Source organism: Trachinotus anak, unplaced genomic scaffold (assembly GCF_046630095.1).
Source record: "Trachinotus anak isolate AG129_WGS33_773 ecotype Australia unplaced genomic scaffold, CSIRO_AGI_Tana_v1 ptg000007l, whole genome shotgun sequence".
In the NCBI taxonomy this organism is placed as follows: Eukaryota; Metazoa; Chordata; class Actinopteri; order Carangiformes; family Carangidae; genus Trachinotus; species Trachinotus anak.
In genome coordinates, this window is record NW_027273858.1 from 14503326 (window position 1) to 14516439 (window position 13114).

At 37.5% G+C, this 13114-nt stretch overlaps 1 protein-coding gene across 2 annotated transcripts in view; it reads right to left on the reverse strand.

Moving 5' to 3' along the window:
- The window catches only part of eys (eyes shut homolog), a 146942-nt gene that overhangs the window by 91164 nt on the left and 42664 nt on the right, over positions 1-13114 (reverse strand). For both annotated transcript variants that reach the window (XM_071480865.1, XM_071480864.1), the window contains 5 exons: positions 10300-10413; positions 8994-9107; positions 5713-5910; positions 3924-4045; positions 108-229 (listed from right to left, as the gene is read on the reverse strand). In XM_071480865.1, coding sequence (XP_071336966.1) covers positions 108-229; positions 3924-4045; positions 5713-5910; positions 8994-9107; positions 10300-10413 — 670 coding nt within the window. The remainder of the gene's footprint in view (positions 1-107; positions 230-3923; positions 4046-5712; positions 5911-8993; positions 9108-10299; positions 10414-13114) is intronic.

The following is a 13114-nucleotide window of genomic DNA, read 5'->3' on the forward strand; positions in this document are numbered from 1 at the left end:
CAGTGGAAGGACATATTGCTATCTCTGAGCAGCTTCTTTTGCTGCATTTATTAAGTGGCTGATACACCTCGTGAGGACAGCGCCCTCGAGCCAGCTTGCACACCTACTTGTAGCTGTTGAGAAGGTCTGTGCAGGTGGCGTTGTTTTTGCAGGGCTGTGATGTACATTCATCAATTTCTTGTTGGCAGTACTCCCCCTCCCAGCCAGAATGACACACACACTCATAACTCTGCAATACAAATAAAAAAAAAAGGAAAGGGAAGCACTATTTGATTAATAGTGGAATATAGGGACACTTTAAATCTGCACTTGTCTTGGTATAGTATTTTAAGGTAGTTTGTCGAGCATTTATAATAGCAATACACACCAATAATATATAACTATACATACAAATGGAATCTGTTAATTATGTTGTCACAGAGCAGTCAGAGGGCATTCTGCCACTTATTTGTTTACTTATTTATACCTGTTACATTTTACGAAACAAACGCAGCAATGCTTAATATACTTGATTAAATTCAATCTTCTTTAAAAAAAAAATAAAAAATACTGCAGAATAAAACCTCCCACTAACAAAAAAACATCTTCTCTGTGGAAATCTGTTTAAACTGTGGCAGAGTCATGCTTGTCTTAAATTTTCACATTACTGCTATGCAGATGTATTCCACCTACCACCCACCCTCTGGATAAAATGCAAGCCTGTTTTTTCCATGCCATTCAAGGTATACGGTACCAGCCTTTCTTATCAAGCATGCAATATTACCACTGCATATTTTGTCTGGAAAGGAATTTTCATATGCAAGCAAACATGTAAAATATGTTTGATTGAGGTCTGTCAGGATTTCTCTTTACAGCCAATGAATATAATATACAGTAACGGTAATATAATAAATACTGTACACTAAGGAACTGCTTTATATATAGCTCCTGCCCTTGCTAATCCTCTCCATTTTTTCTTTCCTCCCCTGTATGGATATGGATCACTTGTTCTTTATTTCATCATTGCAGTCTACATTATGATAATTAATCATGAGGCAGGAGATGAATGGTTTGTTTGTACTGGTTTAATTTAAATTCCTCTTTGCATACAGGATGAAGGTTGTCATATGGTCAAGGGTTTTTTTTAGGATTCCTCATTGCCAACATCCTGTCTAAAAGGTCCTGGATGCTGCTGGTTGAATGCATGCTAATCTGTATTTCATACACTGGTGGGGAGCCGTTAAACTTTGTCTGATATAATTTGTACAATGTGGGGCCTATGGTCGTGGAGAGAAAATGCCGTCATCTCGTGATAAATTAGATACCTCCAGGAGACTCCAATTCCTTACCCCTGGCAATAGAACATAATCTCATTTTTGCTGCTAAGTCACCTTCAGGGACCGCAATTCTCCAAAATAAGCTAAAGCTCAGTGGGACACAGTGTTCAGAGAGAGGAATAGCTGCACTGTAAACAAGACTATGTGAAGGGGTTTCCAACAACTGTCCCTATTTGAATGATGAGTTGAGAAAAACATACAGAGAAACAGAGAACAGTGTGTGACTAGAAAAATATTGGTTGAAATTTCATTAGATCCCTCATATCATAGCCCATTTCTTTCTTATGCAGTGTGTCCTTTTGTCTTTGGATATGGAGTGTTTAGTTTATCTTAGAAAATTAGACTGAAATGTTTTAACCAGTATTTTGTGCCTGGACAGTTTTGAAGCCTCGTCGTAGAATTCCTCGGAGACTATATCATAACACAGGGAGAAAAAAGGAAGGAGTGTTTGTCCTTCAGATATCCTGAAATTGCTCCAGCAGTGCTTTCCTAAAACCAATGTGTCTTGATAATCACAAAAGAGCAAGCTAGCTTGCTCCTGGTAGTGCTTATGAATACCACAAAGTCTCCAGTGAAAGACCAAAGTTAGTGTTTGTTGACATAAGGGTCCATGGCAGTACACTTTGATAAGTGAGTGGAGAGAGAAAAAAAAACACAAAAAAAACCAGAAAAGTTTTTTTCCACACACTGAAAAATAAAAATACAGCATGTTGACTTTGAAACATCAACGAGTGGTTCAACAATCCCTTATTTGACTTTTATTATTTTTGACAAAAGGTTGACTTAGATTTAGATAAAATACAAAATATTATTGAGCACTTGCTGTGGAGGGAGGTTACTGACAACTGTCAAAAATACAATAAATACTGTACTTAGAAGAGGTTCTGAAATATATGTAAGAATACATTTCTCTCTTTTTTCTTGTTACCATTTGGCCCCTACAGGTCTCCCAACCAAAACTTGCTGTTTTCCATTAAATAGAACTCATCTTTCTTGAATACATTATGCGCTAATTTTCCAGTGCACAGACTTATTTTAAACCCGAACATTAGGTGTGGACTATTAGTTATTTGCCTTTGTCAGAATAAAAAAAAAAAAAAAAAACCAAAAATGGAAAACAAACCGAAAGACTTTATCTATGACACATCTGTTTCACTATTGCAATCTGTTAGCAAATAAGCAGCTGTTGGAAAAAGGCCCCTGGTACTCATTGCACAGTTTGTGAGCAGCATGCAGCTCCCAAGGCCTTTTTGCAGCTGCAACAGATCAATGTTATTGGCTTAAAAAACACTTGAATAACTACAGAAGTAGAGCTGCCCCTTGCAAAAAAGGGAAGTCTCAAAATAATCTTCTTCTGGGTGTCGGTATAAGCGGACATCAATGCAGGACGACCAGCACACGCATAATGTACTAAGAAGGAAATCATTTGATCTTTGATGTACAATTCACAGCAAACTCAGCTTCCATTTATTGTTTCAGCAAGTGCTTACAGAGAATCATCTGAACCTGCAGCCAAAAGGCAAACTGGGTCTGTCTATTGTTTATCCAAATTATGCCACAACTGAAATCTAATTCAAACTGAGCTACTTTAGCTTAGCCATGACTATGTAAGCTGTGTCCAATGAGCTGTGCTGTGAATGCATTGTATTTGTCAGAAACAAAACAAACCGTGTCCTGTGAGTGGCTGTTTTTTTTTTTTTTTTACACTTGACATTGACAGGCATTCATAATTTCCTGTCCGTGCCTGCACATGCTTTACATAGTCAGGAATGGCACACCTTGACACCAGCAACGGAAAACATGCTGTAACGTAGAGGGGCTGACAGAATGTAATGTCAAACCAAAAATAAAGAAGTATCAGCTATGATGCTTCTTTATATCTTATGTATCTACCTGTATATTAATATCTGTATCTGTATATTAATCCAAAAGAATAAACTTTTAAACTTTATTCACTGTTTTCTGGTTGCAAAAAAAAAAAAATTCAGTTCAAAAGATTGACACTAATGATCATGCATTTCATATTTAACCTGCCCATTGTAGATTCCTGTGTTTTTGTTTCCAGGTATACTTTGGTACTCTTTTGTTCATTTTGGCTCATTTCTCCCACAAGGTATAAATGGCATAATTGGCATAATTATTCTATTAGGAGTCACAATAATGAGGTGTATTTATTAGACACCATTAGACATTTTCTGTTTGTATCTTATTTCGCCCAGACACCAGACACTTTCCTGGTGAGACCAATAATGTCGGCCAGATTTGCCCACAGTATGCACACCTGATCGTAGTCCACGTGACCCAAGAGCCGTACAGGCGTATTTCATTCTTTTTAATGACACACCACTATTCATGTTAATACACCGTTTGTTTATATTTTACTACAACAGCAATGCTTTTAAACATTTACTGCATGACAGTCATCAAATGTAATAGACACTACCATATGTGATTCAGGTCTGTCAATATTTTATGAAAACTCTATTTTTTTTTTTTTTTCAAATGAGTTACCAAATGTAGCGATTTACAGGGCACTAGACCACTTTCAAGCCTTTCAGAGGCCATTATATCACTCTGTTATACTGCCAAACAAAAATGTCTACTCACCAGATGGAGGTCCTTACAAACAGAGTTGGGACTGCACAAACTGTTCACGCAGTCATCGATGTCTTGCTCACATCTCAGCCCAGCATAACCAGGACTGCAAAGGCAGTAAAAGCCATCTACAACTGAAAGAGGAATGGGACAGTTACAGCACCTTGCATCATGCATTTATTCACTCAGCTACATCCCTACACAGGTAGATGTTGATTTTGAGCATAGAGCATAATCACCCACTGTGATTTTTTTCCATTTCATTTTTCAAGGAATAATGCAATTAAAATAAGAGTCTTCTGCTGTATCAGTCAAAGCAGCTCTTGCTAAATCTATGTGATCGGTACCACCTCCCTCCCATCATCAGTCTGACAGAGCTGGACACACTAACCATCTTTAAATGAACCTGTCTGCAATGGCTATTGAGTCCTCTTCTCTCCTACCACTTTTCCCGTCCACCGCCTGTCATTTGTTTCCACTCTTTCAACACACTTGCAGCACCCTGAATGAGGGGAAAAAGCAGTGCAGCAGAGGAAAGAGCCCATTTCACGGCCATTCTTTATTCAGATGTTACAAATGTGCCAATTTCTTCCATCAGAAGTTAGAATCTCCCACGTCTAATAATGCATTCCTTCCTCTCTTTAATTATTAATGATGTTAAAGAGGGATGCATCACTCTGTTTCTTCAACACAACACTGGTGTACAGGCAGCCAGTGACAGAGGTAATTGCAGTTCTTACAGGAGTGAATTTATTACTTCCCCAGTCAGGGTCCCAGGATTCTTCATTATCCCAAAGATTTACCACGTAATCTATGCTGTCACTCTGTCTTGGTGCGTGTAGCTGCTATTACTCTCATTAAATGCTTTAGGTCCTGGGTGGCAGCAGCATTACTCATCTCAGCCACTGTGGCTATGCAGTGCTCTCCCTGGTGGCTGGCTGGCTGCTGCTGAGCGCCGGCCAATAGGTCCTAGAGGCCTGCCTCACTAACCTAAGGCGAACTGGCTGCACTCAAGATTAGTCAAGACAGCTGGCCGAGGTCTAGTGTAGCACAGTGAAGGATAGGATACTCTTTCATAGTGATCCACTGCCATCATTGTTTTGCTCTGGCATAAGCCAGATGAGACAACATTGGCAGGATTTCAGAAATGCCGTGAAGGCTGAAAGTTAATATTGCAGAACAAATATTTTGCCACTGAACAATCTATTCTAATCTAATCTATTTTAACTCTGTGCAACTGGTGCACAGTAACTGCGTGCATTTAAAAAAAAATATATAATTTTTTGTGCAGTTTCCTGTTTTTTTGGCCTTCAAAGTAAATGTAAAAAATAAAGAAGTTGAATAAATTACAATCACTGACCAACTTATTTTGATCAATGAGGTTTTTAATAACTCATGCCACAGACACAGGGGTGAAATCTTAATGGATAGGCACAGGAAAAAAGAAACAATCTTCTTCCTTGAGCTTTGATTATATTAATTTTGTCATTTATCATCCATTATTCAAATTACAACACAACATTGATGCTTAATTGATTCCCTTTTACAGTTGCGTTAGGAAACTAATCAAGCCTTCTCCAGCAGGTAATGTCCTAGATCCTCACATCAGATGGAATAACTCCACTCTCATAACACCCTTATTAGCTGCAATGGTGACCCAATTGAAAACTGCCTCTCAGACTGTAAGTGAGCGAAACGAAATTTGACATATTCACTGCACGTGTGTGTGTGTGTGTGTGTGTGTGCGTGTATGTGTGTGTGTGTGCTATTAAGCACGTTGGCAAGATAGGGTGTTTCATACCATCATAGCAGAAGCCGTGAAGACAGGGACTAGAGCTGCACTCATCCACATTGATTTCACAGCGGGGGCCGGTGAAGCCCCGGCGACAGTGACAGCGGAAACCTAAAGGGAAATGGTCCTGATCCAATTCCTCCACACACACTGCACCGTTCTCGCAGGGATTACTGGCCTCACAGGGTAAGAACTCACAATTATGACCTGGAGTGAGGCAGAGAAGAACACATAGGAAGACCATCCAGCAGACAAGAATTGGTGTAGAAACACAATGAAACTGTAGACCTGGGTATATTGAAGATTAAACCCATATTCCACATTTCCTTGAACCTGTCCTTGTGGTAGATTACATGCTATGTCAAGCTTACGCACTGGACAGAGAAACAAACAGCCTGAGAGAAATACAGACAGAATGTCTGACAAGTGTTCCAGATTCAGAGTCATTTTCTAAATAAACTGGATTTAAAATACTGTCATCAAACAGTTTTAGATGCATTTTTGGCAAGTTAAAACTAATAAGCGCTGTTTTCATTTCATACATTTCAGTGCATGAACATTAGCAATGACACGTCTAATGTTATTACAATATCTAAAATATTACAATGTAATTTTGTGCTTGTGGCAAAACAAGTTGCAAATGAATAGTCTCTGTCTTCAGTTCTGATTGGCAGTTGTTTTGTGTGCTGATTTAAAAGCACACCTGTGGCCGTCTAACAGTCAGTGTCGTTACTAATGTGCTTGGTGAAAATGACCATTCGCACTATTAAGATTTTTGTGTCAGTCGCTTTGTTTTAGCAAACTGCTAAAACTGTACAGACATATAAAAATGGCAGACATCATTATGTTCAGGTCATGCATGAAGCAAAAAATCCATTGAAGAGAATCACAAAGGGAAAGAAAGAGAGAGCATGCATAATTGTCTTAAAAAACAAGTGCAGAACATCAATTAGGACACGCAATACACATGAAATGAGTGAGCAAAAAATGGTGAATGTTGCAAAACATGCAAAATTAGACATAAGACATACAGTAACAACCTACAGTGCGTAACCTACCTCTGATAATTTCTGTGAAACAGTCACATGAAGAGAAATGTTAAGAAAAAACAAATACCCAATCTTGCTGCAAAGATTATGAGAAAAGAAATCCTTGTGAAATCAGCTGTTGATTTGTAGAGGAATTGTTAGATTGTTAGATTGGTTTTTCATGCTTTGATCAAACTACATGTCAGGCACATTATGGCTTTTGGCTGAACCAGCAGGTTGTTGCAGCCCATGGGTTACTGAAGAATCTGAAGTTCAGAAAGTTTACTACACAGAAATTTGGTGGTAATATTCAACTTTGGTACTTTTACACTGACAGTTTTCCAGTCTTACAGTGAAAAGCACAGTCTTTTATTGACAGTTTATTAGTGGAGCTACGCCATGACTGGGCAAAAGCTACTTTCCTTGGGAAAGAAATGGCAACACTATTATTTTCAAGCACACAACACTCTCAAAATACTTACCTAAACGCTCATTGTATAAGAAGGGAGAACGGATATTAAAGGTCCACGACGGAACATTTTGATATAAACACTGAGGCAAATGACTCTCTGTTACGTGAACGGGTTGCCAGACCTGCCAATCTCACTGAGAATCAACAACCCACTCTAAAGCTGTTTGAGCTCTCACTAACTCCAGGACTGTAATACAGCAAAGTCTCCACTGCCAAGTCCCTTATTTTGTGGCTACATTTGGATATACCGAGTAACAATGTACATATACAGATTTGGAGTATGGTAGCAAGCTTGTGCATTAAATTAAATGAGACAATGGATTTATATTTGCTTCAGATACATTGCTTCTTAAATGTGTGAGATTTAACAAAGAAGATGGATGAGGTACTGATTGGATCTGAAAACAAACTGGCACAAACCAAGACTTCTGCTTCTGTAAGATGGAGATTTGACACAGAAGTTGAAATCCTACCTAAAGCTATAAACGGATTTGTGCTGCTTTTCGGTGGCTAAAAGTTACTTTTCTTCTGTATTTCAAACACATAGGTATTGCATATAAATTAGGCTAAATACTCTGTTGCTTTAATATTAAAAAAATAAAACAGAAATTGTCAGACTCTCAGATTGTGAGCACTGATGTAAATTCTCTCTCTGAGTTTACTTTTATTTGGTTTTATTTACAGTTTCCTCTATTTTTGACAAGCTATCACCTCATGTAGTGGCCACTACCCTTCATTACAGCAGAAATACTGTTTCATGGGTAATGGACTGTGCCTTATTTCTTCTATACTTTCTATAGTCCTTTGAATTACAGCTGAAGACTTCCATTTTCATTTTCATCGGAGCTCTGAATCTTTCTCCTTACGCTGTCAGTATGTCTTTGAAGTACCTTTTTGTAAATTCCATGCACCTTTTCTGGAGTCATTTCCTCCTGGACACTCTGCTGTAATGTCTAGATTTGTGAAGTGCTGCCCTAACTGTTGTCCTTCCAGGAAGATCTCACAGCCAATGAGATCTGTCAGAGTGGTCCTTGGGTTTTGACCAAGGTCTTTCTTGACAGGTTGCTTGGTTTGGACGAGTGTATCTAGGAAGATTCTGGCTGTTTTTTTTTTCACATTTACATGCACAGTTAACAGTAGACCTCTAATAATGACTAACAGCTTGTGTTTTGTTGTAAATCACAGTAAACTGTAATATTTAGCAATGTGGGACATAAACAAGCTGTGCTAACAGCACAAAATCATTCAAAATCTGGTAATTTATAATTATAATTCAAAATGTTTTATCTTTAATTATTTGTTTATGTGGGTGCAGCAGGAGCTGTACCACCAACATACTAAATCTACATTCACCACCAAGTGGTTCAAGAAGAACTGATCAAATCCAAATTTAATATATTTTCAATTAAAGTAACAAATTCCTATTACATATGAAAAACCACACCTACCAATTCAATCTCATTCACACATATGTGTATATACAAATACTGTGTTAAATTTGTAGCAAAAAATAGAATGAAATGATAGAAATAATTATTTTCTATTGATATGTACTGACAATAAATTACACCGGCTCTATCCCCTGACTAAGCTTTCAATTATGTGGCAGAAACACCTACCACAGTTTGCATCTCACTAATTACTCAAGTTTTCTTTATTTAACTACAGGTACCAAATGAAGATGTACTCGTTTTGTTGAGACATGTGAAGTGAGTTCAGACAGGTGAAAATAATAGTATGTGAAGTTAATTAACTTTGCTTTTTGTCCCCATTCCCTCAGTGCTCATTACCTTTAAATGGAGCCACACATTGGCAGAAGTAATTACCAGGCTGGTCAATGCAAGTGCCTCCATTCTTGCAGGGAGATGAAGCACACTCATCAATGTCAAGCTCACACTTTGTACCTGTGACAGAAAAGAACACAGATTGATAAATATGTTGTATCGAAAGGTCACTGACATAAATGTTTGGCAGTTAAAAACTAATCAATGTGCACTGTAGGTGCTGTAAGTTAAATCAGGATAGGAGCTTGGCTTTTCTGTCCTATAGACGCCAGCTTGTACTGTTGTCTGCGCTACGTGCTTGTTGACATCACCATAGAACAACGGCAACCTTAAATATGTAATAAACAGGAGATGGGAAACCAGCTCCTTTTTGATCATAAGCTTCAGCGCTGCAGTCAGTATTACTGTTTGTAATGCACTGTGAACCGTGCTCTGTGGGAATTATTAGCTCTTATTAGGAAACAGTTCAAATCTGCTATTATGTTTGACTTTTACAGGTGGAAATGCATTATCTTTGTTTTAACTTAGAGTCATTATTCATCTTTGTATTTGAAACAGCTGGCATCACAGCACCACATGTGGGGAAATAACAATTCAGCAAGACTTCAAAATGTGTTAAAGTATTAAACTGCTCTGCCGTCTCTACACTATTTGGAGGAGCTGCTGATGACCACTGACTTTACTTCAAAACCTACCTGTTGTACTGGCAACACATCATTTGTTAAAATAAAAATGTGTTTATTTGAATGTGTTGTTTTAATTGGTGAAAAACAAAGAACAAAAATAAAGCAATCACTTTCCAAATGCAGGTGAGTTTATCTCCACATTTGTTTTTATCAGCATTTTATATGTGGCCAGCTGCATATAATTTCTTTGGTGGTATGAACCTTAGTTGTCTGATATTAGGCTTCTGCTGCTGCTAACTCATAAATCTTATGATGCAAAAATGCTAATCTAAGATAGTGATGGTAAATATCATACAAATCACCACCTAGCATTGTGAGCATGTTAGCATGCCCGTGTCAGCTTTTAGCTCAACAACCTCACATAGCTACAACCCTTAGTTTCGTTTAATAGAAATTTAGAAGTTTAATGTTTGTTAAACCTGTTGAGAAGTTTTGACTTATTATCGGTACACAATGTATTGGAAATACAAGTAGATACAATTGCATTTGAATACAATACAAAGTGAATATTTCCATGTGGTCCGACAGATGTCATCCACATGGGTTCATATTCATTGTAAGCTACATATGTAGTGTACATTTTGTTCATGTGAAAACATACAAAGATACTCCTCAGCCATACTAACCTGTAAAGCCAGGTGCACAGACACATCCATAGCCATGAGCAAGGTCAACACATGTGGCATTGTGCAGACAGGGAGAGGATGTGCACTCGTCTACACTGACTTCACAATAATCCCCTGTAAAGACATGACAGTAAAAAAGAATGAGTGGTCACAAATGTTCAAAAAAAGTACCATATTTGAGCTTTGATTTGTAACATGTTATGACTCATGCTCAGTTTTCAACTTTCACTCAACTTAGTGAAATATTTGTTGCATCTGACTTAAAGCCTTTTCATGCAGAATTTGAAAGTTGATCACTGGTGACACCTTGAATCCCTTGGCTCAAGTATTTTAGACAGTTGTCACAAAAATTAAGTCAAACAGATATTTCTCATGCATATTTCGCAACACAGGCAAAATTAATTTGACACTAATATTTTGTTTTGAATTTTCAATAAACAGGGGCTTTAAGTCCAGATGTCAAAGTTTTAACAGCAACACAACTGTACTATTCCTCTGGAAAAGCAAGATAATAACACTGTCATCTTCCTGTCCAAAAAGAATACTCTGTGCGGCTGATTTGCATTTATTTCTAAATTGTATATGAGACAAAGAATAGTTTGTGAAATATGGAATATAGATTATTATCTGTGTTTCCCTACTTATTTGTTTTCTCTGAAAGTACAAAGCAGATCAACTGTATACAAATAAATCTGCAAGATAGATATTTTTTTCCCAGCCTATTTCACACATTTGCGGTCTCTGTGAGCTTTGGAGGAGGCTGTAACAGTGTGAAATGCCAAAGTGAGAAGAGGTCTTTGAATTATAGCAACATTCCATATAATTACAGTGTACTGTTTGTGCTGCTCTTCTAACACTATAAAGGATGGAGCTTGTTTTATAACCTAATCGCCTCCCATGTGGCTTGAGTGTGGCCTGAACTTAAGCGTGAGTTGAGATCCTCTTAGAATGATTTCCTCTACACTGTATTATGTCTTTTGCCATATTAGCAAGAAGAATTATGAAAATAATTTGACTGATAGTTGGTTGGTCTGTTTTTGGTAAGGAGCAAAATAGCTTATTCACTTCTTGCCAGATTATCTTGACATTTTGGATTGAGAATAATGGTTCCAAGAATTTTGGTGACTAGATTATGATGATTTTCCTTCCTTTTCCTCAGATTGCCATGACATTTACTAGGGAAAGTCCTGCTTCCCAGAAAATAACTCCTTGGCAAGTAAGGCAACTTTGCACACAAGATGTTAAGATTAAATGGCAGGACTAGATATTCACGGTCCACAGAGGATTACTTCTTTTCTAATTATTATTGTTAATTATCAATGGGATGATGTAACAAAAATTAAAGTGCAGAAAAACATGTACACACATTTTGCTGTGTCACTTATGACTTGTGCTTTGTGAAGTACTTTAGCTGTTTCTGCTCAGTGCTTTGAGAAGAGACAGCCAGTTCCTCTGCATGTAAAAATGTATTGCTCTGATTGGATTTCTGTGACTCCTCTGTAATCGTTACTTAATAAAACGTTTCCACTATGAATAAGAATTGAAGATGAATGCAATGTGATCAAAAACAGTTTGTTGACATAATTCCTGAAAACACACACACTGACAGCCAGAGTGTAGCATAACTTTCCGTCCCGCCGATACATTTACAGTGCCACCTATAGTTTAAGGAGTAGAATAAGAACTATGACTATAAAACATTAAGTACAGCGAGTGAAACTAGTTAGATCCAGTCCATGCATGAAAACGTACGTTGCTACAATTTTCACAGTTCATTTGTGGGTAAAGAACTCTTGCCCCTTTGCTTTTCCTGAACTCTGATCAGATCCAGCCATGTTCCAAATCAAAGTAATCAGTGTTTAATAAATGTACAAGTAGGTGCATTTTAGGGTTCAACTCTTAACGTCAGTCCCTATATATTTTAAAGAGTTTCACATCGCATTTAGTGATAATGCATGTAGCATTAGCAAGAAGTTCTGTGTGTCATGGTGTATGACCTCATACCATATTTTATGTGCAGCAGTTGATTAGCAGGGAAATGTAAAATGATTAACACCAAGCAGACTCTGGAAGATGCATTTCAAGCTAGTAACTGCTATACATAGCTTGGCTGAACATGCACTGCTTTTCATGGAGCACAGGGAGATACATTAACAGCAGATGGATGATCAGCTGCTATATATGAATATCATATGACCTTAAGGATTAAAAGCCTGCATGAACACATGATTACACACTGCTCAGAGGAAATATAATTCAACACACTTAAAAGCACATTCGTATATATCTTGTTGGCGTTGTGTTTGAATTACATCTCTTAGAAACCTTTCATTGTGGCATTGTGATGTTAATTTTATGTCATTTATATTATTTTAGAAGTTTTCAAATTAATTCAAGCTTTTTTGAAACTGGTTCTCTAACTCTTACAGCCTTTGAGAGCATAATATCATCCCATTTAGTTATTCAAAGATGCATGCAGATCACCTGAGGTATGAGGCAACTGCAGAGCTACAGTTAGGTGCCTGATCTGGCTAAATAAGAAGTTCTGCCTAAAAGTCAGTACCGACTACATTACAGAAATATTATTGATACATACTGTATTAATACCTATAATTTCTCTCAATTTACATTAATGGATTACTTCTCATGTTTCTTGAATTAACTGTAGGCTCAGTATGTCTGACTATTATGTGGCAGCAACAGGGAAATCTGGTTTTGATCCGATTTCAAACCTGCCACTTAGAGGACATTGGTTTGAAGAGTTGTATTGAACTTGCCGACCACTCCTCATTCATTATACAGCAGTTTGTTTGAG